A 27,262-nucleotide genomic window follows, 5' to 3' on the forward strand; every position below is an offset into this window, starting at 1 on the left:
TGTAAGAAATTAGCAGAAAGAATCAGGTGATTCCTATAAATGCTAAATAGCTTTCTCAGGCAGTTTTGATCATTCTCAGCTAAGACATGTAAACATGTTAACTTCTCTCATCTCAAATAATATAGTTGAAATGAACCTTAAGATCCTGAAACTGAATTCTTCTGGAATTCGAAGGTGGACTCAAATAGTAGCCCAGAGTAATAACCCAGGGAACATTGTGGAGCCACAGGTCGAATTAATGCAAGTTTGCGGTGGTGGGAGCCTAAATGAAGGCTGTGGCAATAGAAATAGAGAAAAGGAGCAAGATTTATCAAGCGTTTCGGAAATTAAAGCAACAGGACTTGAAGGTGGGGTTCTCTTCAGGATAGGAGAAGGCAAAGTTAACCATGATTTTGTGGTGTCTCACTTGGGAGGCTGGGTGATAATGCATTCATAACTGGTGGACGAGGAATAATTTATAGGGAAATAAAGGGAGATTTTAAGGAAATAGAATTTCTTCTTACAACTTTTTTCCTAATTCAGTTGTAAATGTTATGTAAAAATAGAAGCACATTTAAAAATTTATTTTATATTTGTTTCATTTTATTTTGTTTTGTGAGACAGGGTCTCACTCTGTCACCCAGGCTGGAGTGCAGTGGCACAATCACGGTTCACTGCAGCCTCAACCTTAAGCAATCCTCCCACCTCAGACAACAGGCGCACACCACCATGCCCTGCTAATTTTTTTTTTTTTTTTTTTTTTTTTGAGACGGAGTCTCGCTCTGTCGCCCAGGCTGGAGTGCAGTGGCATAATCTCAGCTCACTGCGAGCTCCGCCTCCTGGATTCACGCCATTCTCCTGCCTCAGCCTCCCGAGTAGCTGGAACTACAGGTGCCCACCACCACGCCTGGCTAATTTTTCGTATTTTTAGTAGACACAGGGTTTCACCGTGTTAGCCAGGCTGGTCTCGATTTCCTGACCTCGTAATCCACCCGCCTCAGCCTCCCAAAGTGCTGGGATTACAGGCGTGAGCCACCGCGCCTGGCCTGCCCTGCTAATTTTTAAATATTTTGGTAGAGACAAGGTTTCGCTATGTTGTCCAGGCTGGTCTCAAACTCCTGGGTTCAAGTGATTCTCCCACCTTGGCCTCCCAAAATGCTGAGATTACAGGTGTGAGCCACCACACCCAGCCTAAAAGCACATTTTAAATGGTTATTCCTTGAAGAAAAAGTTTGTCTTTAACTCCTGCGTAATTTCCATATGGAGGATCTATTTCTCTCAATATAAACGTCGTCCCTCCTGTAGATGCAAGTGGATTTTGAATATTGGTATTTCATGCAACTCAAGATGGGACTGGACAGATGTTGATTGCTCACTGAAGTGTCACTTTGTTATATGAATTTTCTATTTTTCTCCCCAAATAAATCCCTTCATTCTAAAATAATATTAATTGCTGCTCTTGCCTAAATTTCTCCCTGATCTTTGTTTCTGTCTCATCTTGCACCATGTTGTCATATGGTTTTCTTGGTGGCTTTACTTTGGGTGAAGAAATGTGTTTAAATGTCGTAGGTTGACTGAGGCTGTGGGTTTATTCTGGAGAGAGTCTGTGCAGTCATGGGTTAACCCTCTTTCCATGGTGTTTCAGCTGCACTTAGTGCATTGGAATGCAGTCAAATTTGAAAACTTTGAGGATGCAGCACTGGAAGAAAATGGTTTGGCCGTGATAGGAGTATTTTTAAAGGTAAAAAATTTCACCAACTTTAAATGATGTGTTGTATTCTAGAATGGAAAGATAGAACATTATAATATTGTTATTTACTTTAAGGATATTGGGATCCATACATTGGTAAGATAAATAGTGATTGAAATACAGGATTGTACGACCAGGCGTGGCAGCTCACCCCTGTAATCCCAGCACTTTGGGAGGCCGAGGCAGGTGGATCACGAGGTCAGGAGTTTGAGACCAGCCTGGCCAACATAGTGAAAACCCATCTCTACTAAAAATACAAAAAAATTAGCCAGGTGTGGTGATGGGCGCCTGTAATCCCAGCTACTTGGGAGGCTGAGGCACGGAGAATCACTTGAACCTGGGAGACGGAGGTTGCAGTGAGCTGAGATTGCATCACTGCACTCCAGCCTGGTGACAGAGTGAGACTCTATCCCCCCCCCCCCCAAAAAAATAAAGAAAGAAATACAGGATTGTTAAGAATATATTTTAGGCCCAGACACAGTGGCTTATGCCTGTAATCCCAGCACTTTGGGAGGCTGAGGCAGGCAGATCACTTGAGGTCAGGAGTTAGAGACCAGCCTGGTTTCCATGGGGAAATTCTATTTCTACTAAAAATACAAAAATTAGCCGGGCATGGTGGTGCGCACCTATAATCCCAGCTACTCAGGAGGCTGAGGCAGGAGGATCACTTGAGCCTGGGAGGTGGAGGCTGCAGTAAGCCAAGATTGTGCCACTGCACTCTGGCCTGGGCAACAGAGAGAGACTCCATCCCCTGCACCACCAAAAAAAGAATATATTTTGAATGGTATAAAAATGCACAGCCCAATAGAGTGGTCACAAGCCACATGTGGCAATTGAGCACTTGAAATGTGTCTACTGCAATTGTGGAACCATTTTTCATTTTATTTAATTTTAATTCCAATTTAAGAACTTAAACGAAGCAGGGGGCACCTTTCTCTGCAGGCATGCTGACCTTGTCAGCAAACAGCCTGCTCATGTGTTCTCTAATTTAATTCAGTAATGTTTATAAAATTATAAATTACAAGTTTAAGTGTAATTTCAGTCATGCAGTTTGTTTTTATGTAATCACCAGTTAGTTAATTTTAATTCACATTCTGTTAGTTTCTACAGTGAGATGTCCATTGTTTGTAATATTTTCTTATTTGTTGTTCTTTAGCTAGGCAAACATCATAAAGAGCTACAGAAATTAGTGGATACTTTGCCGTCAATAAAGCATAAGGTACTATTTGTTTTCCATAATTACTTGAAATGTACTTTTATGTTTCAGTCTCAGAGTGGAGACATTACCAAGGCACTTTGAATTGGGAAGTTTAATTACGTGAACTGTATTCAGCCTTAGAAGAAAACTGTCATTTATGATTCCAGGGGACAGAAGTCATGATTCTGTGGGTAGGCAGTGAGCTTTTTGGTTTTGCCGCGGTACCACTGAGGACTTGGGGACTCAGGAACATATTGCTGTCCCCTCCTCTGTTCCTGACACCAGCTCCTTCTAAGTCCTTATAAACACACCCAGAGCAGCCTTCTTGTCTGTAACTGCCATCCCACAGGCAGGGAGCAGAGAGCAGTTCTACAGAAACTTGCCTTGTCCAGCTGGAAAGAACAATGACCCACATCCTTCAGGTCGGATGCCTTTGCCTAGTCCCCCAATATTAATTCTTCAATATTCAGAATCTCAAAGGGCTGCTCTGTGGAGGCCCATATATTCTCCTTCTCCCTCTCATCCCCCACTGTATCCCTCTGGTCCCCACCTCTTTCCCTCTCCTTTCCTCTCTGGAAGCCCATATATTATCTCCCCCCATCCCCCACTCTCTCCTTCTGGTCCCTACCTCTTTCCCTCTCCTCTCTTCTCCTCTCCTCTCCATTTTCCTCTTTTTTTCCCTCTCTTTCCTTTCAGTCCAGGTTTCTGGCTCCTCCTGATCTGCATTTCTTCCTAAAAGGACAAGTCTCAGTTAGCCTCTCTTGAAAATGCAAAGCCTCCTTCTTTATGCAATGGCCGCTGTCTGAAACCTCTCAACAAAACTCAGAGGAGACTACCTGATGTAACCTCACTAGAATTGAGAGATCAAATGGTTTTGGCTGTTTTCCTACTGTGGAATATAAAAAATACACAGTTAATTGCAGAAACAAAGCCTGGACATGATTCCATCCTAAGCAGCGATTCTTCAGGAAGCTGCCCAGAAAGGCCCGGAGCTCCTCTGGACCACTGCTGATCTCCACATACTCCCTGAGAACCATCACCTCGTCGTCCGATTCCTGAGTGGTTTTCACCACTAAATAATGACTCAGTTATCTCTTCTCTTGGCCAGGACACCCTTGTGGAATTTGGGTCATTTGACCCTTCCTGCCTGATGCCTACCTGCCCAGATTACTGGACCTACTCAGGGTCTCTGACTACCCCACCCCTCTCCGAGTCTGTCACCTGGATCATTAAGAAGCAACCAGTAGAGGTTGATCACGATCAGGTACGTTCTCTCCACAATTTCAATCTAAGGAAATCCTTGTCTGCCCATTTAAAACAAGGCTGGGCTCAGACTGTGGCATCAGTTTTAACATCTTGTAATGCTTATACATTTCTATTGAAGTGTACCAACGTCTTGTCTCAGTTTGGACATGAATTTGGGGATGTTTCAAATTAACTAGAGAGAAGAGTTAAAACACAGAAGAACATAAGCTTTTTACATCTATATTTGACAATTACATATGTCTTCTTATGCCTTGTGTATTTTATATATAAATATTAAACTCTACAAAATCAAGACCCTTTTAAAGGAAAGAGTGAAGGCTGGAAATGAATGTGTTCAAAAGTCTTTAAAATCCTTAAGGGAATTCTACTATAGAATCTCAGAATAAATATAGAATTCAACAGTGTTTGTCCAGAAACTTTAATGTAAGTTTGTTTTTTGAACTTGGGTTCTATTTTTCCCTTAGAAACTAAGCCTAAGTAGTAGTTACTATGCAAACACTCAAAATCCTGTATAATGTATAATGTAACTAAACTACAATAATATTTACTCATACTTGTTTTATGGGATTTTTATTGATTACAAAGCATTTCCATAAGAGAAAAAGCTTCCAAATTCTTTTTATGAAGCCAGCATAACTGATACCAACACTCACCAAAGATTGGAACCCCCTCTAAAGAATATAAAAGAAAAAAAAAGCTAAAAAGAAAGTATTAGAAACAGAATCCAGCAGATTCATCAGAAGAAATAGACACTTTGTCCAAGTAGCTTTTACTCCAGTAATACGAGAATGGTTCATTGTTAAGAATGATATTAATATAATTCATTCTATCAGTGGATCTAAATAGAAAAATCATATTATCATTTCCAGGGAAGTTAAAAAGACATTTGTAAAAATCACCATTCCGTTTTTGAAAATTTTTAATAAAACAGAGCTGAATAGAGACTTCCCTATCTTGATAAAAGGGATTGATCTCAGTTCAAAAGCAAATAATAGGTTTTGAATGGAAAGGATTGTTACTGTATTAAGTTTTATATTAAGTTATTCATTCTGGAAGTAGCCAGTGCAGTTAGACCGGAAAATAAAAAATAAATTAGAGAAACACTACAAAAAAACTACTACAAAAATCAGAGATAATTTGGTAATCAGTGGAATACAATATTAATTTCTAGAAATCAATACATTTGACATACATAAATCACAATCAGTTAAAAGATATGATATAAAGATATAATGTAAGAAGGGCCCCTATTTATAATGGAAACAAAAATATAAAATACTTTGGAATAATTTTAACAAGGAAAGTTAATAAGAAAACTTAAAATGTTCCTGGAGGATACAAAAGAAGGCTTGAATTAATAAAGTTAACACATTATAGGATCAAAAGACATAAAGACACCTTTTTTGTCATAAATTACAACCTAAGTTGTCATTCTCCATGACTTGTTTATTCACCATAAATTTAATGTGTTCCCAATAAACATGCCAATAGGATTTTTAAATCGATATGCTATTTCTAAACTCATGAATAAAGACAAACACATAAATAGCCAGGGAAAATTCTAGAAAAATACGGGATAATTAGACTCACAAGGTTATAAAGCCTCAATAATTAAATAGCATGTTACTGGCACATGGATAAAGAGATCTATCGAGGGAAGTATATTAGCATTCTCCATAGAAACAGAACCAATAGGATAGATATTGTATTAGTCCATTTTCACACCGCTATAAAGAACTACCTGAGACTGGGTAATTTATGAAGAAAGGATGTTTAATTGACTCATAGTTCCACAGGCTTAACAGGAAGCATGACTGGGAGGCCTCAGAAAACTTAAAATCATGGCGGAAGGCAAAAGGGAAGCAAGGACCTTCTTCACATGGTGGCAGGAGAGAGAGAGAGAGATGGGGGAAGTGCCACACACTTTTAAACCATCAGATCTCGTGAGAACTCTTTCACTATCATGAGAACAGTGAGGAGGAAATCCACCTCCATGATCGCCTCCCCTGACACAGGGGGATTATAATTGAACGTGGGATTTGGGTAGGGACACAGGGCCAAACCATACCAAATATAGATAAAGATTTAAAAAAATTAAAAAAGACAAAGTTGATAAAGTTAGATAAATAACCCTATAAAGGTTAAATATAGATTATTATAGGTTATATAATAACCCTATAAAGATAAATAAAGAAAAAGATAGATAAAGTTTTATCATAAGGTATTGGCCATGTGATTATGGAGACTAAGAAGTCTTACAATCTGCCATCTGCAAGCTGGAGACCCAGGAAAGACAGTGGTGTAGTTCAAAGGCCTGAGAACTGGAGAGCTGATAATGTAGATTTCTATCTTGGTCTGAAAGCCTGAGAACCAGGAGCTCCGAAGAAAGGAGACAATTGATGTTCTAGCTCAAGCAACCAGAGCAAATTCAACCTTCCTCTGCCTTTTTGTTCTATTCAGACCCTCAATTTATTGGATGATTCCCATCCACTTTGGGGAGGGCCATTCTCTTTACTCAGTCCACCAATTCAAATCCTAGTCTCCTCCAGAAACACCTTCATAGACATACGTAGGCATAGTATTTAACCTGTCTGTGCATCCCATGGCCCAATCAAGTTGACACATAAAATTAACCATCACAGGAAGAAAATAATAATTTCAGAAATATGTCCAAATACATATGAGAATTTATTTTATGATAAATATAGCATCTCAACTCAGTTGGCAGGAAAGATAGAGTATTCGGTAAATGCTGTTGAGGAACAATTGAGCAGGCATTTGGGGGAAAAAATTGGATCCACCATGCAGACCTTACACAAGAATACATTCTGGATATATACCACCATAGAAGTACTAGGATAAGCATAGGAAAATCCTTTTATGCCTGCAAATGTATAGGCTTTGTGGCCTGTACATTTAGTCTGTTTCTATTCTTTGGATTAAAAAATTGACATATTTCCTCAACTTATTTTCATTCTAGAAAAACAAATGGACATAACATTGAAAAACAAAGTAAATACATCAGAGGGTCAGTGGCCCATGTGAGGACTTTGTAAATACAATTTCAACGAAATTTTAAAATTTATTTTTCAATTATATAATTTAAAATTTTATTTTGTATTTTCTGGTCTAACTGTACTAGCTACTTCCAGAATGTAATTTAATATAAAACTTATGGTAACACTGAAAATTTAGTAAGGAAAACAATGCTAGCTGTCATCTATAATATTATTCTAGTTGCCTATAATTTTACCACTATCATTGTTTGGGGAAATCCTTCTGGTCTCTTGTCTATCCAGATGCACATAAGTCCTTCTGGTCTTTTATCTATATAAATATACACAATTTTTGTATGAAAATGGAATCATTCTGTACATACCATTTTGCTGCTCTTTTCACTCAGTGATGCCTGGAACTTTTTTTTTTTTTTTTTAAAGACAATCTCTAGCTGTTGCCTGGGCTGGAGTGTAGTGATGTGATCTCGGCTCACTGGAACCTCTGCCTCCCGGGTTCAAGCAATTCTCCTGCCTCAGCCTCCCGAGTAGCTGGGATTACAGGCACCCACCACCATGCCCAGCTAATTTTTTGTATTTTTAATAGAGATGGGGTTTCACTATGTTGGCCAGGCTGATCTGAAACTCCTGATCCACCCGCCTCAGCCTCCCAAAGTGCTGGGATTACAGGCATGAGCCACCGCACGCAGCCGCATGGAACATTTTATAGATAATGAACATCTTCGGTATTTTTAAGGACTGTATACTAGTTCATTTCATAGATAGATGTCATTTATCTTTGATACTTAGACTATTTCTAATCTTCTGCAATTAGCTGAATAAAAAGAAACATTAACTGCTTGTACAGCTTCCTAATTAGTGAGGGCTTTTGTGTGATTTGCCGCTGTATGATAAACATTGCTTGTTTTCAGTCCTAGTTCTGCCCCTTCAGCTCTATTTGCCCTGAAGCCTTTGTTGCAAATGACTCTTCACTTGCTTGTCTACTGTGCCCCAGGCTGTCTTCTCAGTTTGAATGAGGGGAATGTGAATGGATTTTCCTGCTGGCCTGAAGTAAAATATTTCCTTTTTTTTTTTTTTTTTTTTGACATGGAGTTTTGCTCTTTTTGCCCAGGTGGGAATCCAGTGGCGCGATCTCAGCTCACTGCAACCTCCGCCTCCTGGGCTCAGTAGCTGGGATTACAGGCATGCGCCACCACGACTGGCTAATTTTATAATTTTAGTAGAGACAGGGTTTCATCATGTTGGTCAGGCTGGTCTTGAACTTCTGACCTCAGGTGATCCACCCACCTTGGCCTCCCAAAGTGCTGGGATTACAGGTGTAGGCCACCACGCCCAGCCTAAGTAAAGTATGTCATAACACAATTGGGTCTGAAACCAAGGGGCTACTGGTCTATACTGCTGCTACATCAGAGAACAAGCCGTTGATATTCTGGGTTGCTCCTTTTGCATTGAGCTATATTGTCTAATATTGTAACCACTGGACACATGTAACCATTTACATTTAAATATAAGTACATTAAAAGTAAAATTCAGTTCCTCAGTTACACTGGCCACATTTCAAGTGCCCAGTAGCCATATGTGGCTTGTGACTACCGTAATGGACCATGCAGAGGACATTTCCATCATTGCAGAAAGTTCTATTGGACAGCACCAGCATAGAGAATCCTGTCTCCAGTTAAGACACCTACATGCAGCCTGGTGTGGTGGCTCACACCTGTAATCCCAGCACTTTGGGAGACCTAGGTGGGAGGATCACTTGAGGCCAGGAGTTCAAGACCAGCCTGGGCAACATAGAGAGACCCTGTCTCTACAAAAAATTTAAAAATTAGCTGGGTGTGGCGGCATGTGCCTATAATCCCAGCTAGTTGGGAGGCTGAGGTGGGAGATCACCTGAGTCCCAGAGGTTGAGCCTACAGTGAACCATGATCACACCACTGCACTCTAGCCTGGGTGACAGAGTAAGACTTTGTCTTAAAAAAAAAAAAAAAAAAAAAGGAAAGGAAAAAATACAGACATCAATATGCATTGCTTTGCCCACAATACCCAGGTGCAGTGAGCAATCAGTAATACTTATTTTATGTTAATGATTCAGTTAAATTGTTTTATAAACCCACTTTTTTTGGTGTTGTTAGTATATGCATCAGACCTTTCCTTTCTCATTCTGTAAGCTGGCTCTTTTGCTTATTTAAAGAGGAGGTTCTTGAGAATGAAAGAGATGAATTAACTCATCATCCTTGGTAAATGGATAATATGTGGGGACAGGGCCTTTGCCCCAAGTCTTTGGATCCCAAGGGCCCTCCTGGTTTCACCACCTCCTGCTGCTCTCCTCCCCACAGGACCACCATCAGGATCACCACCACCACTGGGCATTTTATTCCCTGTCAAGTGGTGAAGGCATTCTTACCCAGAAATAACTTCTCCTTCTGTATCTAATTTGCAAGGAATGCTCAGAATTGTAAAAATGAAAGTAATTTATTCACGAGGTAAAGCAAGTTTTCTATTGAAATTATTTATGCTTTCTGTTTCTATTTCTAGCTTGAGCAATTTCGAACCCTGCTTTTCACTTCTGAAGGGGAGAAGGAGAAAAGAATGGTGGACAACTTCCGCCCTCTTCAGCCACTGATGAATCGCACTGTCCGTTCATCCTTCCGGCATGATTATGTGCTGAATGTACGAGCGAAATCCAAGCCGGCGACCAGCCAAGCAACCCCCTAAAACGTTCATATCTAGGCAGTATTTTGCTTTTGCTATAATATATACTAGCTTACTAAAAATTGTTAACTAGACTATTCTAAGTGCCTGCATTTGATAATATTTACAGATGAGCATTTCTTAGCATGAGAGTGCTTCATCAGTCTTTGAGGAAAGTGATTCGGTACCAGCTAAGAGACACAAGTTTCTCTTGTAGCTACCTGCTGGTAATTGTAATGCCTTTTTTTTTTCTTTTTTTCTTTTTTTTTTCTTTAAGAGACTAGGTCTTGCTCTGTTGCCCAGGCTAGAGTGCAGTGGCCCAGTGATAGCTCACTGCAGCCTTGAACTCCTAGGCTCAAGCAGTCCTCCTGCCTTAGCCTCTGGAGTAGCTGGGGCTACAGGTGCTGGCCACCTGGCCCAGCTTGTAATATCTTTTTATGTCTGACATTTTTGAGCTATCTTTTTTATGTTTATCCATTAGTGGTTCTATAGCACTATCTGTAGGGATTATAATCAAAAGTAAGGCACAGACACTGACCAGAACTCAGGCCTTTCAGAAACAGCCTGTTGGCCCAGACTGGTACTTCCTGGCTGAACATTGGCCATGGTTTTAGATGTATTTTATTTTATAACATGAATGTGTATTCTTTCATTAGGGCTTATCAATCAGTATATTATATGTGCCCCAGTGTTTAGTTGTTACAAGGACATGATACGCTTACTATCGATTTATGATGTAGAAAATATATTTTGTAATTATAAGAAAATAAGACTTTTCCTATACCCAGAAATCCCTTTGCATTTCCGAAGATCAGATATTTTACTTAAAAGTCTGATCATATAGGAAATATATGCAGAATATTTTAAAGAAAATGCTTGGCTGGGCACAGTGGCTCACACCTGTAATCCAGCACTTTGGGAGGCTGAGGCGGGAAGATCACTTGAGGTCAGGAGTTCGAGACCAGCCTGGCCAACATGATGAAACCCTGTCACTACTAAAAATAAAAAAAATTAGCCAGGCATGGTGGTGGGCACCTGTAATGCCAGCTACTCGGGAAGCTGAGGCTGGAGAACCGCTTGAACCCGGGAGGTGGTGGTTGCAGTGAGCCAAGATCGCACCACTGCTCTCTAGCCTGGGTGACAGAGTGAGACTCCGTGTCTAATGAAAAAGAGAAGAGAAGAGAAGAGAAAAGATGCTTACAGTGCCTAGAACTTAGAATTCTTTCATTGTACATTTCCAGAAATATTTTTCAAAGGACTAGTAATCTAATAGCCTATGGTTTATAATATTATTTTGTATTATTTGCACACTGTTACATAGTATATAATGATAATGTTTTCTACAGTGAAAGAGCTATCCGGTCTTCACTTTACAACTGTCTGAACTTTATTTACTCATTAGTCAAGGTTCTTTGCAAGGCAGGTGATTAACTAAAATCTCTCAGTTTATACAGTGCTTTAAAAAACTTTTGTTATGGTAATAGGGAGAGAAACTTGTCAGATAAGCTAAAATCTAGATAATTCTACATATTCTGAGGAATTCATGCCCCCGTGTCTCTTGCTTATAAATATCTTGGAATGTTTCCAAATGCGTCTAAGCCTATGTTCAGACTCAGTGTTGCATCAATGACTGGTAGTAGTTCTTTCATTAATATGTTTGTCATCTGGTCTGCAAGATAGGGTTGGATGAATATACTTAACACTACTGACTGTACACTTAAGATGGTTAGGAAGGAAATGGGACTACATCAAACTTAAAAATTTCTGTGTGTCAAAGGAAGCAATCAACAAAGTGAAAAGGCAAGCTCTAGAATGAGAGAAAATAATTGCAAATCATAGATCTTATAAGGACCCCAAATCCAGAATATATGAGGAACTTCTATAACTCAACAACAAGAAAACCAAATAACTCAATTTTTAAAAATGGGCAAAGGACTTGCACAGACATTTCTCCAAAGAAGGCATACAAATGGTCAATAAGAACATGAAAATATGCTCAACATTGCTAATTATTAGGGAAATATAAATCAAAATCACAATGAGTTATCATCTCACGCCCATCATGCTGGCCACTATCAGAAGAACAAAAAAAAATAAGTATTGGGGAGAATGCAGAGAAGCTGAAACCCTTGCGCACTGTTGGTGGTCATGTAAAATGGTGGTCATGGAAAATGGTGGTCATGGAAAATGGTGGTCATGGAAAATGGTGGTCATGGAAAACAGTACACGGGTTCCCCAAAGAACTGAAAACAGAATTACCATGAGAATTACCACCAAAGCGGGATCTCAAAGAGATATCTGTACACCCATGTTCATAGCAGCATTATTCACAATAGCCAAGAGGTTCTGGAAGCATCCCAAATGTCCATCAACTGATGAATGGATAAAGAAAATGTGGTATATACGTTCAATGGAATATTATTCAGCCTTTGAAAAGAAGGAAATGCTGTCAAATGTACAATGTGGATGAACCTTGAAGGCATTATGCCAAGTGAAATAAGCCAGCCACAAAAGAACAAATACTGTATGATTCCTCCATGTGAAGTGTCCAAAGTAGTCAAAATCATACAATAGAAAGTAGAAAGGTGCTTGCCAAGGGTTGGGGGAAGGGGAGAGGGTGAATTTGTATTTAGTGGGTACAGAGCTTGTGTTGCAAGAATTCTAGAGATCTGTTGCAAAACAAGTGTGATTGTACTTAACACTACTGAACTGTATACATATAAGTTTGAGAAATAGCTCTTTTAAAAAGGGGTAAATGTGAAGGCTTTTGCATGTATGCCCTAGGAAATGCATAAAATTCTTTTTTTTTTTTTTTTTGGAACGAACTTCTGCTCTTGTTGCCCAGGCTGGAGCACTATAGCGCCATCTCAGTTCACTGCAACCTCTGCCTCCCAGGTTCAAGCAATTCTCCTGCCTCAGCCTCCTAAGTAGCTGGGATTACAGGCGTCCGTCACAACGCCCAGCTAATTTTTGTATACTTAGTAGAGACGGGGTTTCAGTGTTGACCAGGCTAGTCTTGAACTTCTGACCTCAGGTGATCCACCCTCCTCAGCCTCCCAAAGTGCTGGGATTACAGGCGTGAGCCACCGCGCCTGGCCGGAAATGTGTGAAATTCTTAAAAAGGTAAACATGGTAAAAAGAGAAGTCTTTGTTAATTTTCTGCAGTTCACCTGTTTCGAAGTATAGTTACCTTTAAAAGGGTAAACACACAAGATATGCATTTTCCAGAGCACACAGGCTTTCCTCCTAGCTGTCTTGTGAAACGATCAGTGCAAAACCCTACTGCACTGAGTTTTCCAAATTGAAGGGAGAAGCGATGTACAGAATGCTGACTTGCCCTTACCTCTTATATCTGGTGTTCTGGCGTGATTATTAACCACACTCTTTTTCACTTTGAACCATGTCCTGGTTTGCATGGCCACCTTCCCTGCAGAGGTGATAGAAGCTGGCTTGAGGCAGTTTCTTTCTCCATGCCTTAGTTAGATGACCCTGAAAGGGGCACGGCGGATTTCCCTGGCTACTGATACACCTTAACAACAAGCTTGTGTTTTTCATGTCCTCAAAAGTGTTTTACTTGCACTTTCCTAGACATAAAGGTGGAAAATTGGGCCTAAGGTCTGTCAAAGGTCTTGGAAAAGAAGATTGTATTAAAATTGCTGCCCATCTTCATTAAATAATACTAGCTCAATAAAAGCCTTTCTTTACAATATTAGTGGTTGGTGAAAGACTTCCTTCCTATTGTTTCAGTCTATATATATGTCTGTAAATTAAATTAATGAGATATCCTTTAACAGGTTCAGTGTACACTGGTTACCAACCTGTCTTGCGTCCAGTGTGACAGAACACACTCATACCCAATACATTACATGAAGCAGATGTATTACTTACAGACAGGAAGCAAGGGACAAAAGAGGCCCTGGCTCCATGGTGAGCCAGTACCCCAGGGCTCAAGAAAACTGCCCGGGGCAGGGCTGATGGAGTCTTGAAGTTCGTGCCCCACTTGCACCATAGCCTGCCTTGGGTTATGTATCATAGCAGCCACATAACTCATTGGGCAAAGCTTTAAAGGAGAGAGAGGAACACAACTGGCTGTCTCAAACAGTTCCTCCCTAACTCAAGATGTTACATTCCCTAGGAGGGACAAGAACAGGGCCAGGCTGTTTCAGGCAGTTCCTCCATATCAGGACATTGCATTCTCAGTGCATTCTACAGTTATTCTTAAGAACTCCAAGCAAGGAAGAAGGGAGAACTGGGTCAGTCCAAGGCCACCTGGAGAACTGTCTTGTACATGGGTTAGGGTAAAGTTGGCTGTTCTAAAACCAGGCATCCACCCAAAAGAAGTCTTGGAAGACATCTTTCTCTGTTAAATTCAAACGATGGTAATTATAGTTCGGAAATGGAATTGGCTTTTAGAGTTACATCTGTAATGAAATTAATAAGCAATTCAGGCCTATTTCTGAAAGTGAATTCAGTGGTTAATTGTTAAAAATAAATGTCTAACTCCTATAAAAGGAAATTTACATCCATTTCTAACTCACTAAAAAATCTATGGCTGGGTGCAGTGGCTCATGCCTGTAATCCCGGCACTTTGGGAGGCCAAGGCGGGCAGATTACCTGAGGTCAGGAGTTCAAGAACAGCCTGGCCAATATGGTGAAACCCCGTCTCTACTAAAAAATACAAAAATTAGCCGGGTGGTTGTGGCACGCACCTGTAATCCCAGTTACATGGGAGGCTGAGGCAGAAGAATCGCTTGAGCCCAGGAGACGGAGGTTGCAGTGAGCCGAGATTTCTTAGAAGGAATTGTTATTTATTGTTCTGAAGTGAAAGTCTGGTCTGATTCATAAGAAATGTTACAACAGCTCAAACACTGATGCGTTCAGAATGGGCAGCAATTCTCAGCGTAAATTCTCATCGCAAGGACCAGCAAAATTGGTGACTTGCATAGCTACAACATTCTGTGCCATCCAGGGCACTCTACTTTGGGGATACAACTGCCAAACCTCCAACTAGACAGTTTAGTTTAAGATTTAGTCAAGAAGCAGAAAGGTGGAAGTGACAATGTGTAGTAAACCATGGTAGATGTTATAAAAGGTGGAATGCTTGTACTGGAAATGCATACAGTGCCTCACCCCCTCAGGAGGTTTTCACGCTAATGATGATGGTGATGATGATGTAACAGCTAAAGTTTTGGAGGCATTCACTATTGCTAGGCACTGTATCAGCAGATAGCATGGGTTATCTTAGTTTTCACAATAAAAGCGTTATGAGATGGGAACTATGATTACTCTCTTGATTTTTACAGAAGAGAAAACAGGGGTAGACATTAAGGAATTTACTCAAGACCCAACGGATGCACTGAGCTGGACAAGGTCAACTTGAGGCTGAAGGGAATATGTGTTGCTCCAAGTGTGTCGGTATAAGAGAGATTAGGGTGAGGTTTTATGCAGAGTTTGGGTATCAGTTGAGTAATTCTAAGGAGGGATTAGGGGAAGCAAGGCAGTTTAGTAATTGAGTATCTTAGCAACTTTAATTTGGAGGACAACGGAACAAAGCTAGGCCAAGGAATCTATTCAGTCACTCAAAAGATAGAGGTTGTTAGTCATTTTACAGCTGTAATGTGTCCTTGTGAGGAACATTTTTTGCTTGGCCTTGTCCCTGGCCTTGTATGTGTACATTACAGTCTGATTATTAGTTGGGATGATTTTTAGTTTCTCAATCCCTACTCTTACTGCCCCAGTTTAATTCCTCATCACCTCTCACCTAGATTATTGTGATATTCTAGTTTTATCTTTTAATCCTTTATATTGCAAAGCAGAGTAATTTACCTAAAACACAAACACAACCAAAATAAGCCTCTATTTAAAAGCTTTCAACGGTTCACTGTTGTCTCTACGGAATGTAAACAGAGCGTCTTAACATGGCACATCAGGCCCTCCTCCTTAACCTAGCCCTCCCAGCCCATCACTACAACTGTATTCCTTGATACTCTCGAATTGCACTTTATTTTGTTTTGTTTTTTTGAGACGGAGTCTTGCTCTGTTGCCCAGGCTGGAGGGCAGTGGTGCCATCTCGGCTCACTGCAGCCTCCACCTCCCGGGTTCAAGCAGTTCTCCTGTCTCAGCCTCCAGAGTAGCTAGAACTACAGGCATGCACCACCACACCTGGCTAATTTTGTATTTTTAGTACAGATGGGGTTTCACCATGTTGGCCAGGCTGACGAACTCCTGACCTCTGGTGATCCACCCGCCTTGGCCTCCCAAAGTGCTGGGATTACAGGTGTGAACCACAGCATCCTGCCTCGAATTGCACGTTAAATTGGATAGCTGGGGGGGCGTGGTGGCTCGCGCCTGTATTCCCAGCTACTCGGGAGGCTGAGGCGGAAGGATAGCTTGACCCCAGGAAGTCGAGGCTGCAGTTAGTCTTAATTGCGCCTGCACTCCAGCCTGGGTGAAAGAGCAAGACCCTGTCTCTAATATGTAAGAAATGAAAAAATAAATAAATTCGACTGCCAAAATTCTTGCTGTTCCCAGCATATTCGTTTCACCTTTCAGTGCCTTTGCTTATGCTGATCTGACTGTAACCGCATTCCCACCCTTCTCCGTCTGAGTAAAGGGCATCTTCCTTCCAAACTCAACTCTTAGCATCAGAAAGCTCTCCCTGATACTGCAATTGAGTCACATGTGATACTGGGAAAAAGAAAAAGAAAAAAAAAAGCTCTCCCTGAATCTCTAGGTGGACTAGGTTAGGTAAACTTCATGTTTGCCTGCAACATATGATGTATTGGTTCTTCTCGATTGTAAACTCCTCAGGGGCAGAGGTAACAGCTTTGCAGCCCCGGGAGTTAGGTTTGCTTAAGGGACCAGAACAGGTGTGACTGGCACGGAGCGGAGTCTGGAGCGTTGTCTGAAGCGCTGATAGTTAGATCGGCGGAAGGACGCGTAACCTGGAAAAGTCGGAAGTAAAGCCGGGAGAGCAGCTCTGTACGGGATGTGACTTTATGAGTGGATGCTGAGAAAAGCGGGAGAGTGTGACTTTAACCTGGCCACAACACGTCCTGCTAGGGCAAGGAGGGAGACAGTGATAAAGCACTGGGCAAGTGCTGAAGCGACAGTTACTTCTAGGGCAGGGTAAAAGCTCCAGAGGATTTTTGCGGGAAGGAGATATTTATTTGAGCAGCGTTTTGGAAGACGAGCCGCCGAAGGGTACCTCCGGCTTTCCGTTTCTGGTCCCGCGCGTGTGGCGGCTGCTCGATACCCGCGCCTGCGCGTGCCTGTCTCGGCTCTTAGGCCCGCCCTTTCCTGCCAGACCTGGAGGGGCGGGGCGGTGCCGGCAAGATGGCTGCGCCCGAGAAAATGACGTTTCCAGAGAAACCAAGGTAAGCTCCGTACGGGGAGATGAGCAGGCAAGCGGGCCGATCGTGGGCATGAGGATGTGGTGGCAGCAAGAAAAGGGAAGCTAGGCCAAGCTAAGTGAGCCACCGCGGCAGCTCGATTCCTTCCTGGTGCGCGCCCTGGTCCCCTCGCCGGACTTTCACGGGCGGCTGTGGGCTCAGGCAAGCGAGGAGAGGATCAGGTTGGCGGATGGAGAAGAACTGCCGTCTGGAAGTCGGAGGATGAGGGGATGATAGATGCCTGTTCTGTAATTAAAATACAGGAAGCAAGATTTCTCTCCTCAGTACCCGAACTATTTCCTTTCATTGGGCACAGAGGAGCGGGGACCTCGGGCAGCGCTGCAGTGTAGCCGCTGATCGTCGTGTATGTATGTCTTAATCTTCCAGCCACAAAAAGTACAGGGCCGCCCTGAAGAAAGAGAAACGAAAGAAACGTCGGCAGGAACTTGCTCGACTGAGAGACTCAGGTAATGGACTCTCTATCCTATTTTCTGTGTTGTGAAATTGCTCTGTCCACTCCAGCCCTAACTTGAAGCCCCAGTGTCAGAAGGAAGTCAAATACTGTGTCAGAGGAAAAATAGCTGTGACTACTGCCCGCCAAGTAGTTATTTAGAAACACCTGTCAGAAACGATGTTAACGTACTAAAGTCAGGAAGAGGAAGTCTTGGTGAATGATCGCCCATTGATTTGGTGTAACTGTTTATAAAGTATCTAATATTATAGTTGCAAGCTTCATGAATTACAGTAGCTAGCACAGTCCTTGCACACATAGTAAGTATTCGGTGAATATTTTTCTTCATAAAACCAGCAGGAGTTGAAAGTATTAGACGGTTTGCAAGTTTTTCTCAAACTTGACTAATATGAGACCCTTTGTTTACCCAAATTATTATGTTATTCAAATATATATCAACATAATACTAGTTATGAAGCTCATTTATTTATTTTTGAGACAGAGTCTTGTTCTGTTGCCCAGGAGGGAAATGCATCGGCACAACCATGGCTCACAGCAGTCTCCACCTCCCAGGCTCAAGCAGTCCTCCCACCTCAGCCTCCCAAGTAGCTGGGACTACAGGCATCCACCACCACACCTGGCCAATTTTCTTCTTTCTTTTTTCTTTTTTTTGAGACGGAGTCTCGCTCTGTTGCCCAGGCTGGAGTGCAATGGCACGATTTTGGCTCACTGCAGCCTCTGCCTCCTGGGTTCAAGCAGTTCTTCTGCTGCAGCCTCCTGAGTAGCTGGGATTACAGGCGCGCGCAACCACACCCGGCTAATTTTTGTATTTTTAGTAGAGATGGGGTGAAACCCCATCATGTTGGCCAGGCTGGTCTCGAACTTCTGACCTCAGGTGATCCACCCACCTCAGCCTTCCAAAGTGCTGGGATTACAGGTGTGAGTTACCGCCCCTGGCCCACCTGGCTAATTTTAAAAATTTTTGTAGAGATGGGTTTTCACTATATTGCCTGGGCTGGTCTCGAACTCCTGGCCTCAACAGGAAGGCAAGAGGGAAGGCAACTTGAGGCTACCACGCCTGGCCTGAAGCCATTGTTTGACTATAAAACAATATATGAGCTGGGCACGTGGTGGCTCATGCCTGTAATCCCAGCACTTTGGGAAGCCAAGGCAGATGGATCCATCACATGAGATAATGCTAGGAATGATGTAAAACCGATGCTCCTCACAATATGTATATGGCACTGATGAGAGTTTGGAATGCCTCTACTAATGTTGCCTTATGGTTATTTACCACTTTTTCTATGAAATTACTGTAGAACTTTATTTGTACAGCTGGTCATTTGACCTTCACGTGGCAAACCTAACATTTATGTATTAAATCTGCTGCTTAATGCAATAAAATTAGGACTTAGTTATAAAATTATGTAGTAATTATAAATCCAGATGCGAGCACTGAAATCACACAGTAGTACTGGATTATAATGATTGTCATTCACATTATCCAGAATATGCTTATGAAATTATCCTAGACAATTCTTGAAATCCGGAGACCATGGCCTCAAGTAACTAGGATTCTTGGGCCTTGAGAAACATAGCCATAGAGGTTTTATTTACCATTGGAGTTCCCGAGTAATTATTTTAGTGTCAGTACTGGGATATTTAGAATGGAAGGAGCAGTTTGTTTACCTGCAACCTGTGTTAGCATTTCTGTCTTATTAGTTGAAAACTCATCCACTAGAGGCAGAACAAAGCATCAGGGATAAAAGGAAAACTAGGATAGGTTGGAGTTATTGAGGCCCTTATTGTACTTCCTCTCTCCCTCCTTGAAATTTTCAGCTACTTTACTTTGTTCATTTAACCTGTTTTATTCTAAATATTATATATTCTAAATTTTTTTTAACTTCTTCCTCTTTTTCTTTTCCTGCACTCCATCCTATAACAGCTGGTATTTGTATTGTTTTGATTTTTTTTTTCCTTTTTACTTAGCAAAATGTGTTCAGAATGAGCCTCTGTGGAGAGTCAGGCAAGTCGTGTCCCATGGTAGTTTCGTCCATTCAAGGATCCAGGTCACTGGTCTGTCAAGATTATATAACTAATGCCATATCCAAGACTAAGCACTTGTCTCTGCCCTTCTGCTCCTAGTTTTGCCCACTCCAACTCACAATTCTTCGCCTGCTGGTACTTCATGAATACTGTAGACTATGGAGTGGTCCTGTTTTTTTTTTTTTGAGACAGAGTCTCACTCTCTCGCCCAGGCTGGAGTGCAATGGCACAATCTTGGCTCGCCGTAACCTCTGCCTCCCGGGTTCAAGTGATTCTTCCGCCTCAGCCTCCTGAGTAGCTGGGATTACAGGCGCCCGCTATCACGCCCGGCTAATTTTTGTACTTTTGTAGAGATGGGGTTTCACCATGTTGGCCAGGCTGGTCTTGAACTCCTGACCTCAGGTGATCCGCCTGCCTTGGCCTCCCAAAGTGCTGGGATTACAGGCGTGAGCCACTGCGCCCGGCCAGGAACACTGCTGTTCATCGTAGCACACATTGGATGGCCGGAAGGCTAGAATGTTGAGTGTTACTGTGAGAGTGTCTTGGCAAATGATTGGAGCGCCTTGGCAAATGATTTCTGGAATAGTGAGCTCTTAATTACAGATAGCTTCTGTGGCACCCAGTTCTACTTGAGATAACCTGAAACAAGCTACCTCGTCAGAAATTAAGATATTAAAAGCAAGTTGCAAAACTATAGCATGATTCTGTGTGTACAGTTACGTGTACAGGTTGAGTATCCCTTATCTGAAATGCTTGCATTGTATTTACCAGTTCAGCATCCCAAATCCAAAAATCCAAAATTCGAAATGCTCCAATGAACATTTCCTTTGAGCATTGTTGTCACTCAAAATATTCGTGATTTTTGGATTTGGGGTGCTCAACCTGTATAATACCATTGGATATACATTTGATCCTTGAACAATGTGGGAGTTAGGGACTCTGACCACCCCCCGCCCCTCTGCATAGTAGAAAATTTGCATATAACTTTTCACTCCCCATAAACTTAACTATTAAGTGCCTACTGTTGACTGTAAGCCTTACCAATAACATAAATTGTTGATTAACACATACTTTGTATGTTATATGTATTATATACCCTATTCTTATAATAAAGTAAGCTAGAGAAAAGAATGTTACTAAGAAAATCACGAGGAGGAGAAAATATATTTGCCCTTCATTAAATGGAAGTGGTTCATCATAAAGGTCTTCATTCTCCTTGTCTTCATGTTGAGTAGGCCGAGGAGGAAGAGGATGATTTGGTCTTGCTGTCTTGGGTGGCGGAGGTGGAAGAGGTGGGGGAGGGGGAAGGGAAGGCAAGAGGGTAGACGCACTTGGTGTAACTTTGCAGAAATACATTCTAATTTCTGTCTAACATTTTTGCTTTTTCATTTCTCCAAAAATGTGTTTCTCTACAGTACCAATTCTTCCACCATTTGCTTCAGTTTAAATGCATTACTTTTCAGTTTAGAAGGGTTCATAGAAGAAGTCAAAAGCAGTCTTGAATAATTGGCCCTTCTGCCAGATTGTCTAGTGTCAATTTGTTTTCTGGCACTGCTTCACCTAAGTTTTCTTCCTCATCACCTTGCACTGCTTTGGAAGGACTCATCCCTATCAAATTGACTTTTGTTAACTACTCTGTTGTATCTGTTAACTCTTGAATTTCTTCAAGATCTATATCTTGAGACCCTTCACCCCGACACCCCTGCCCCCTTTTTTCCCCCATATTTACAATCTCTTTCATGATTTCGTTGATTGGCTCTGTCTTAAGTTCTGTGAAGTCATGCACAATATCTGGACGCAGTTTTTTCTCCAGCAAGACTTTGTTTTGGGCTTGATGATTTTCATGGCTTTTTCTATAATGACAATAACGTCTTCAATGGTATAATCTTTATACACTTTCTTGATGCTCTCTGTGATAGGGTTCTCTTCCATAGCGTTGACAATCCTTTCTGTAGAGTACCACGTGTAATGAGCTTTAGAGGTTCTTAACAACCCCCTGGTCTAGAGGCTGAATTAGAAACATTGTGTTTGGGGGCAAGTAGACCACTATGACACCTTCATTGTTGAACTTATGGGGTTCTGGGTGGCCAGGGGCATTGTCCAATATTAAAAGAATTTTAAAAGCCAGTTCCTTACTGGCAAGGTACTTCCTGACTTCAGGGACAAAGCATCAGTGGAACCAATTCAGAAAAAAGGATTTCCATTATCCAGGACTTCTAGTTGTACAACCAAAAGACAGGCAGCTGGCGCTGATCTTTTCTCTTCAAGGATTGGGGTGGGGATTAGCAGCTTTATAGATAAGGGCAGTTCTGATCATAAACCCCATTACATTTACATGAAACAGTAGAGTTTGCCTGTCTCTTTTTGTTTTCAATCCTGCTGCTTGCTTCTCTGCCTTCTAAATGTCCTTTGTGGTGCTTTTCTAGAATAGGATGCTTTCATCTGCATTCAAAACCTGTTGAGGACAGGCACGGTGGCTCACACCTGGAATCCTAGCACTTTGGGAGGCCAAGGCGGGTGGATCATGAGGTCGGGAGCTCGAGACCAGCCTGGCCAACGTGATGAAACCCTGTCTCTCCTAAAAATACAAAAATTAGCCGGGCGTCCTATTCAGGCAGATATTCTTTCTCCTCAATGATTTTCTTTTCTTTCTTTCTTTTATTTTATTTTTTGAGACAGAGTCTTGCTCTGTTGCCCAGGCTGGAGTGCAGTGGCATAAACTCGGCTCACTGCAACCTCCGCCTCCCAGGTTCAAGCAGTTCTCCTGCCTCAGCCTCCCTAGTAGCTGGAATTACAGGCGTGCACCACACTGCCCGGTCATCATGACTTTTCTCTGCTTCTTGAGAGCGCTTCCAGCATCACTAGTTGCATTTTGTGTGAGTCTCATGATGTTATTCAAGGTTTACCATTTTGTAGTAAACACGACGAAAAATACGCCAGAGATGACTTCTTACTGCCACACGCAATTTACTGAAGAGATGAACTGCTCATGCAGAGATGATTAGTGTCACAAGGCATTTTAAGTGAATACGCGTATTTGAGCTCACTACAATAGCAACAGGAGGTGGCTATGAAATTATTACAGTAGTACAGTATGTACTACAGTTAATTTTTTTTCTTCCTTCTGTGCCTCATTGGATGCATTTTTTTCCTTGTTTTGTACTATAGTTAATTGTATGCAGTTATGATTTAATACTGCATATTTATATTTGTTTACATTTTTTCTCAACTGTGAATGTGCCATATATGGTCCATAAATATAAGTTTTGATAAATTTTAACTTTAAAAAAAGTTGTCAATGATTATGTTGTAGCACAACTTTCATGGTAATATTCAAGGAAAAATATTTGAGACCAAACTTCTCTGTCTTACAATGGAATGGAGTCAGAGATCATTTTGTTTCAAATGCTCTTTTTTTTTTTTTTTTTTTGAGACAGAGGCTCACTCTGTCACCCAGACTAGAGTGCTGTGTACAATTTCGGCTCACTGCAACGTCTGCTTCCCGGGTTCAAGCGATTCTCCTGCCTCAGCCTCCTGAGTAGCTGGGATTACAGGCGTGCACCACCATGCCCGGCTAATTTTTTTATTTTTAGTAGAGATGGGGTTTTGCCATGTTGGCCAGGCTGGTCTCGAACTCCTGACCTCAAGTGATCCATCCACCTCGGCCTCCCAAAGTGCTGGGATTACCAGCATGAGCCACTGCTCCCTGGCCTGTTTCAAATGCTTTAAGCAAGGGAACAACAATAAAACACTTAACTTATATTGTAACAGTATCTGTATATGTGCTGCTCAAGCCAGCACAATATTGCTTAACAGTATCTGCATTAAGTTTTTTTTTTTTTTTTTTTTTTTCTGAGACGGAGTTTTGCTCTTGTTGCCCAGGCTGTAGTGCAGTGGCACAATCTCCACTCACTGCAACCTCCACCTCCCAGGTTCAAGCGATTCTCCTGCCTCAGCCTCCTGAGTAGCTGGGATTACAGGGGGCTGCCACCACGCCTGACTAATTTTTGTATTTTTAGTAGAGATGGGATTCACCATGTTGGCCAGGCTGCTCTCGAACTCCTGACCTCAGGTGATCCTCCTGCCTCGGCCTCCCAAAGTGCTGGGATTATGGGCTTGAACCACTGCGCCCAGCCCTGCATTAACTTTTTTTTTTTTTTTTTTTTTTTTTTTTTTTTGAGACGGAGTCTCGCTCTGTTGCCCAGGCTGGAGTGCAGTGGCGCAATCTCGGCTCACTGCAAGCTGCGCCTCCCGGGTTCACGCCATTCTCCTGCCTCAGGCTCCCGAGTAGCTGGGACTACAGGCGCCCGCCACTGCGCCCGGCTAATTTTTTCTATTTTTAGTAGAGACGGGGTTTCACCATGGTCTCGATCTCCTGACCTTGTGATCCGCCCGCCTCGGCCTCCCAAAGTGCTGGGATTACAAGCGTGAGCCACCGTGCCCGGCAACTTTTTATAATAGATTTATATTTATGGTAGCAAATGATAAAATAGACTAATATGTACATATATTTTATACATTCATGACATACCTTTTTCTTATTTTTTTTTCAGTGTTTCTAGGCCATGCCACTTACCTGGTATTTTTTTTTCAAATTGTTGCAGATCTCCCCTAAATGTTCCAGTGTATTTATTGAAAAAAAGCTGTATTTAAATAGACCAAGGCGGTTCAAACCTGTGTTGTTCAAGGGTCAACTGTATTGTATCTATATGTATTGCATATGTCTGATTGTACACATGGGGAAAATGCTGTGCCCAGAACTGTTAGCAATCACTTCTGTGGAGTATATGAGCTTGGTTTTGAGGCGATGGGGAGTTGAGTGAGTCAGTCAACAGGTGTTTGTGAGTGTCAGCTGTGTCTATGCCCTGTCTAATCTATGGGCATACCTCTGCTAGTAAGTCAGGTCATATCCTCTGTGCCAGGTTCTCTGGCCCTTTAAGTACATTCGATCATTTAATTATCTGAACAATTAGATATTATTTTATGTGATTGAGAACTTATTCTACATTTGTTGCCCCTTTTAATTCCAGTTGCTGAAATAATAAAATTTACTTACTTAAGGAAAGTAAATTATTGTAATTATCTGGGACTGGATGATCCTTCAGTTAGAACTGTAGTCAACACCTGTGGCAAACACAGACTTGTTTTCTTTAAGCCTGACATCTGTAACATCAAGATTATTTCAGTCTTCCATTTCTCTTCCACTTTCACTGATTTTTCCCCCAAATTTTGAATAGGAGAGGATGTAAATGTCTCTTCTATTAAAATTATTTTTTCATGTTTTTATTTGGAAAATGTTCTAATCTACAGAAAGTTGAAAAAAATAGCACAATAAATATCCATGAACCCTTCAGAAAGATTTGCCAGTTGTTAACGTTTGGCCTTTCTTTCTTTCTTTCTCTCTATTTAAAGAGATACATACATAGAACATTTTTTCTGAACCTTTTGGATGGCAGTTGCAGATAGCAGCACCCCTACCCCTAAATTCTTCAGCCTGCAACTCCTGAGAATAAGGACATTCTCCCACAGAACCACAATACCAAACTTACACCTGAGTACATGAGCAGTAATTCAGTGGTATGACATACAGGCCGTATTTAAACTTCCCCAAACCAGGATTGATTGTTTTGAAAAACTCAAGCCAGTTATCTTGTGGAATGCCTTGCATTCTGGATTATTCTGTCTTCTCATGATTAATTTCAGGTGACAACACTCTTTAGCACAAAGGATTACAGAGGAGATGTTGTAAACTTCTTATTGCATAAATCATGAGACCTATAACGCCAGGTTGTTGCACTCCCAGTGATGCTAACTGTGGTTAAGGTGTTACCCACCCAGGGCCGGGCGCCGTGGCTCAAACCTGCAATCCCAGCACTTTGGGAGGCCGAGGCGGGAGGATCACAAGGTCAGGAGATCGAGACCACCCTGGCCAACGTGGTGAAACCCCCGTCTCCACTAAAAATACAAAAATTAGCTGGGCATCATGGCGTGTGCCTGTAGTCCCAACTACTCAGGAGGCTGACGCGGGAGAATTGCTTGAACCCGGGAGGCAGAGGTTGCAGTGAGCCAAGATCGCGCCATTGCACTCCAGCCTGGTGACAGAGCAAGACTCCCATCTCAAAAAAAAAAAAAAGAAAAAAAAAGTGTTACCCACCCAGATCGCTCCATTGGAAAGCATTGCATTTTTTTTTTCTTTTCTAATTAGTCCTCATGTCTGGGGTGATATGTTGAGATAGTGTGAATATGCTCTTCCCAGCAAGCTTTCATTCAATGTTTTTAATGTCTCTGTCTAAATTTTTACAGTGGGGGTTGCAAAAGTGATAATTTTTCGACTTACGTTTTTCTGCATTTTTTCGTTGCCATTCTTCTGTTAGGATGGATGTTCCTTTCCACAGCCCCACCACCTTTTTTTTTTTTGAGATGGAGTTTCGCTGTTGTTGCCCAGCTGGAGTGCAATGGCACGATCTTGGCTCACTGAAACCTCCGCTTCCCAGGTTCAAGTGATTCTCCTGCCTCAGCTTCCCAAGTAGCTGGGATTACAGGTGCCTGCCACCACGCCAAGCTAATTTCCTTTTTAAGTATAATTGTGGAACTGTTGATTAATTGTTAAATGTAATGTGCTGTCCGCCACCACTATCGTCCTTTTTGATGCTTGCTTTGTATCAAAGAAGGTTGATTGGAGACTTTCTTGTTAGAAAGCTTAAGAAAAAGATTTTTACCATAATTTTATACGTTAAAGGTTACATGTATTTTTTTCCTGAATTTTTGACCAAGGATTTGCAGTGCTCAGTTTAATAAAGCATTTAAATTCCCTAGGACTCTCACAGAAGGAGGAAGAGGAGGACACTTTTATTGAAGAACAACAACTAGAAGAAGAGAAGCTATTGGAAAGAGAGAGGTCAGTGCTAATTGAAACACTTAAAGTGAATGAAGTTACTTTATTGGAATATTCTCAGCCTTTACTAACCAGTACCAGTCTTCTGTATAAAATCTTATACAAAATAGTTCTTATAAAATACCCTGTATAAATTATTTAAATCTGTAGTCGATGGGCTAAAACTAATTGTTATTTTTTTAGAAAAATGGAAGTACTTTTCTTCTGTTTTTACTAATTTGTAATTGTTTTTTTTTTTTTTTTTTTGATTTTTTTTTTAGACGGAGTCTCGCTCTGTTGCCAGGCTGGAGTGCAGTGTAGTGATCTTGGCTCACTGCAACCTCCGCCTCCCGGGTTCAAGCAATTCTCCTGCCTCGGCCTCCCGAGTAGCTGGGACAACAGGTGTGCACCACCACACCCAGCTAATTTTTGTATTTTTAGTAGAGACAGGGTTTCACCATGTTGGCCAGGGTGGTCTTGATCTCTTGTGATGAAGCGATCCGCCTGCCTTGGCCTCCCAAAGTGCTGGGATTACAGGCGTGAGCCACTGCACCTGGCCTGTAATTGTTTTTGAAAGCAGAAGAAAAACAAAAAAATTAACA

At 41.6% G+C, this 27,262-nt stretch overlaps 3 protein-coding genes across 7 annotated transcripts in view; 2 read left to right on the forward strand and 1 right to left on the reverse strand.

Annotated features, from left to right (window-relative positions):
• Positions 1-14,404, forward strand: part of CA5B (carbonic anhydrase 5B) — a 99,968-nt gene extending 85,564 nt beyond the window's left edge. For all 5 annotated transcript variants that reach the window (XM_050777661.1, XM_050777660.1, XM_050777663.1 and 2 more), the window contains 4 exons: positions 1,625-1,720; positions 2,886-2,948; positions 4,036-4,191; positions 9,743-14,404. In XM_050777661.1, the coding sequence (XP_050633618.1) occupies positions 1,625-1,720; positions 2,886-2,948; positions 4,036-4,191; positions 9,743-9,922 (495 nt within the window). In that variant the 3' untranslated portion in view covers positions 9,923-14,404. The remainder of the gene's footprint in view (positions 1-1,624; positions 1,721-2,885; positions 2,949-4,035; positions 4,192-9,742) is intronic.
• Positions 1-27,262, reverse strand: part of PIR (pirin) — a 517,051-nt gene that overhangs the window by 407,751 nt on the left and 82,038 nt on the right. The window lies entirely within an intron of this gene.
• The window catches only part of ZRSR2 (zinc finger CCCH-type, RNA binding motif and serine/arginine rich 2), a 174,419-nt gene that overhangs the window by 124,315 nt on the left and 22,842 nt on the right, over positions 1-27,262 (forward strand). Inside the window, exons 2-4 of the mRNA XM_050777651.1 lie at positions 17,209-17,274; positions 17,677-17,756; positions 26,603-26,684. Coding sequence (XP_050633608.1) covers positions 17,234-17,274; positions 17,677-17,756; positions 26,603-26,684 — 203 coding nt within the window. The 5' untranslated portion in view covers positions 17,209-17,233. The remainder of the gene's footprint in view (positions 1-17,208; positions 17,275-17,676; positions 17,757-26,602; positions 26,685-27,262) is intronic.

Source organism: Macaca thibetana, chromosome X, assembly GCF_024542745.1.
Source record: "Macaca thibetana thibetana isolate TM-01 chromosome X, ASM2454274v1, whole genome shotgun sequence".
Taxonomy (NCBI): Eukaryota; Metazoa; Chordata; class Mammalia; order Primates; family Cercopithecidae; genus Macaca; species Macaca thibetana.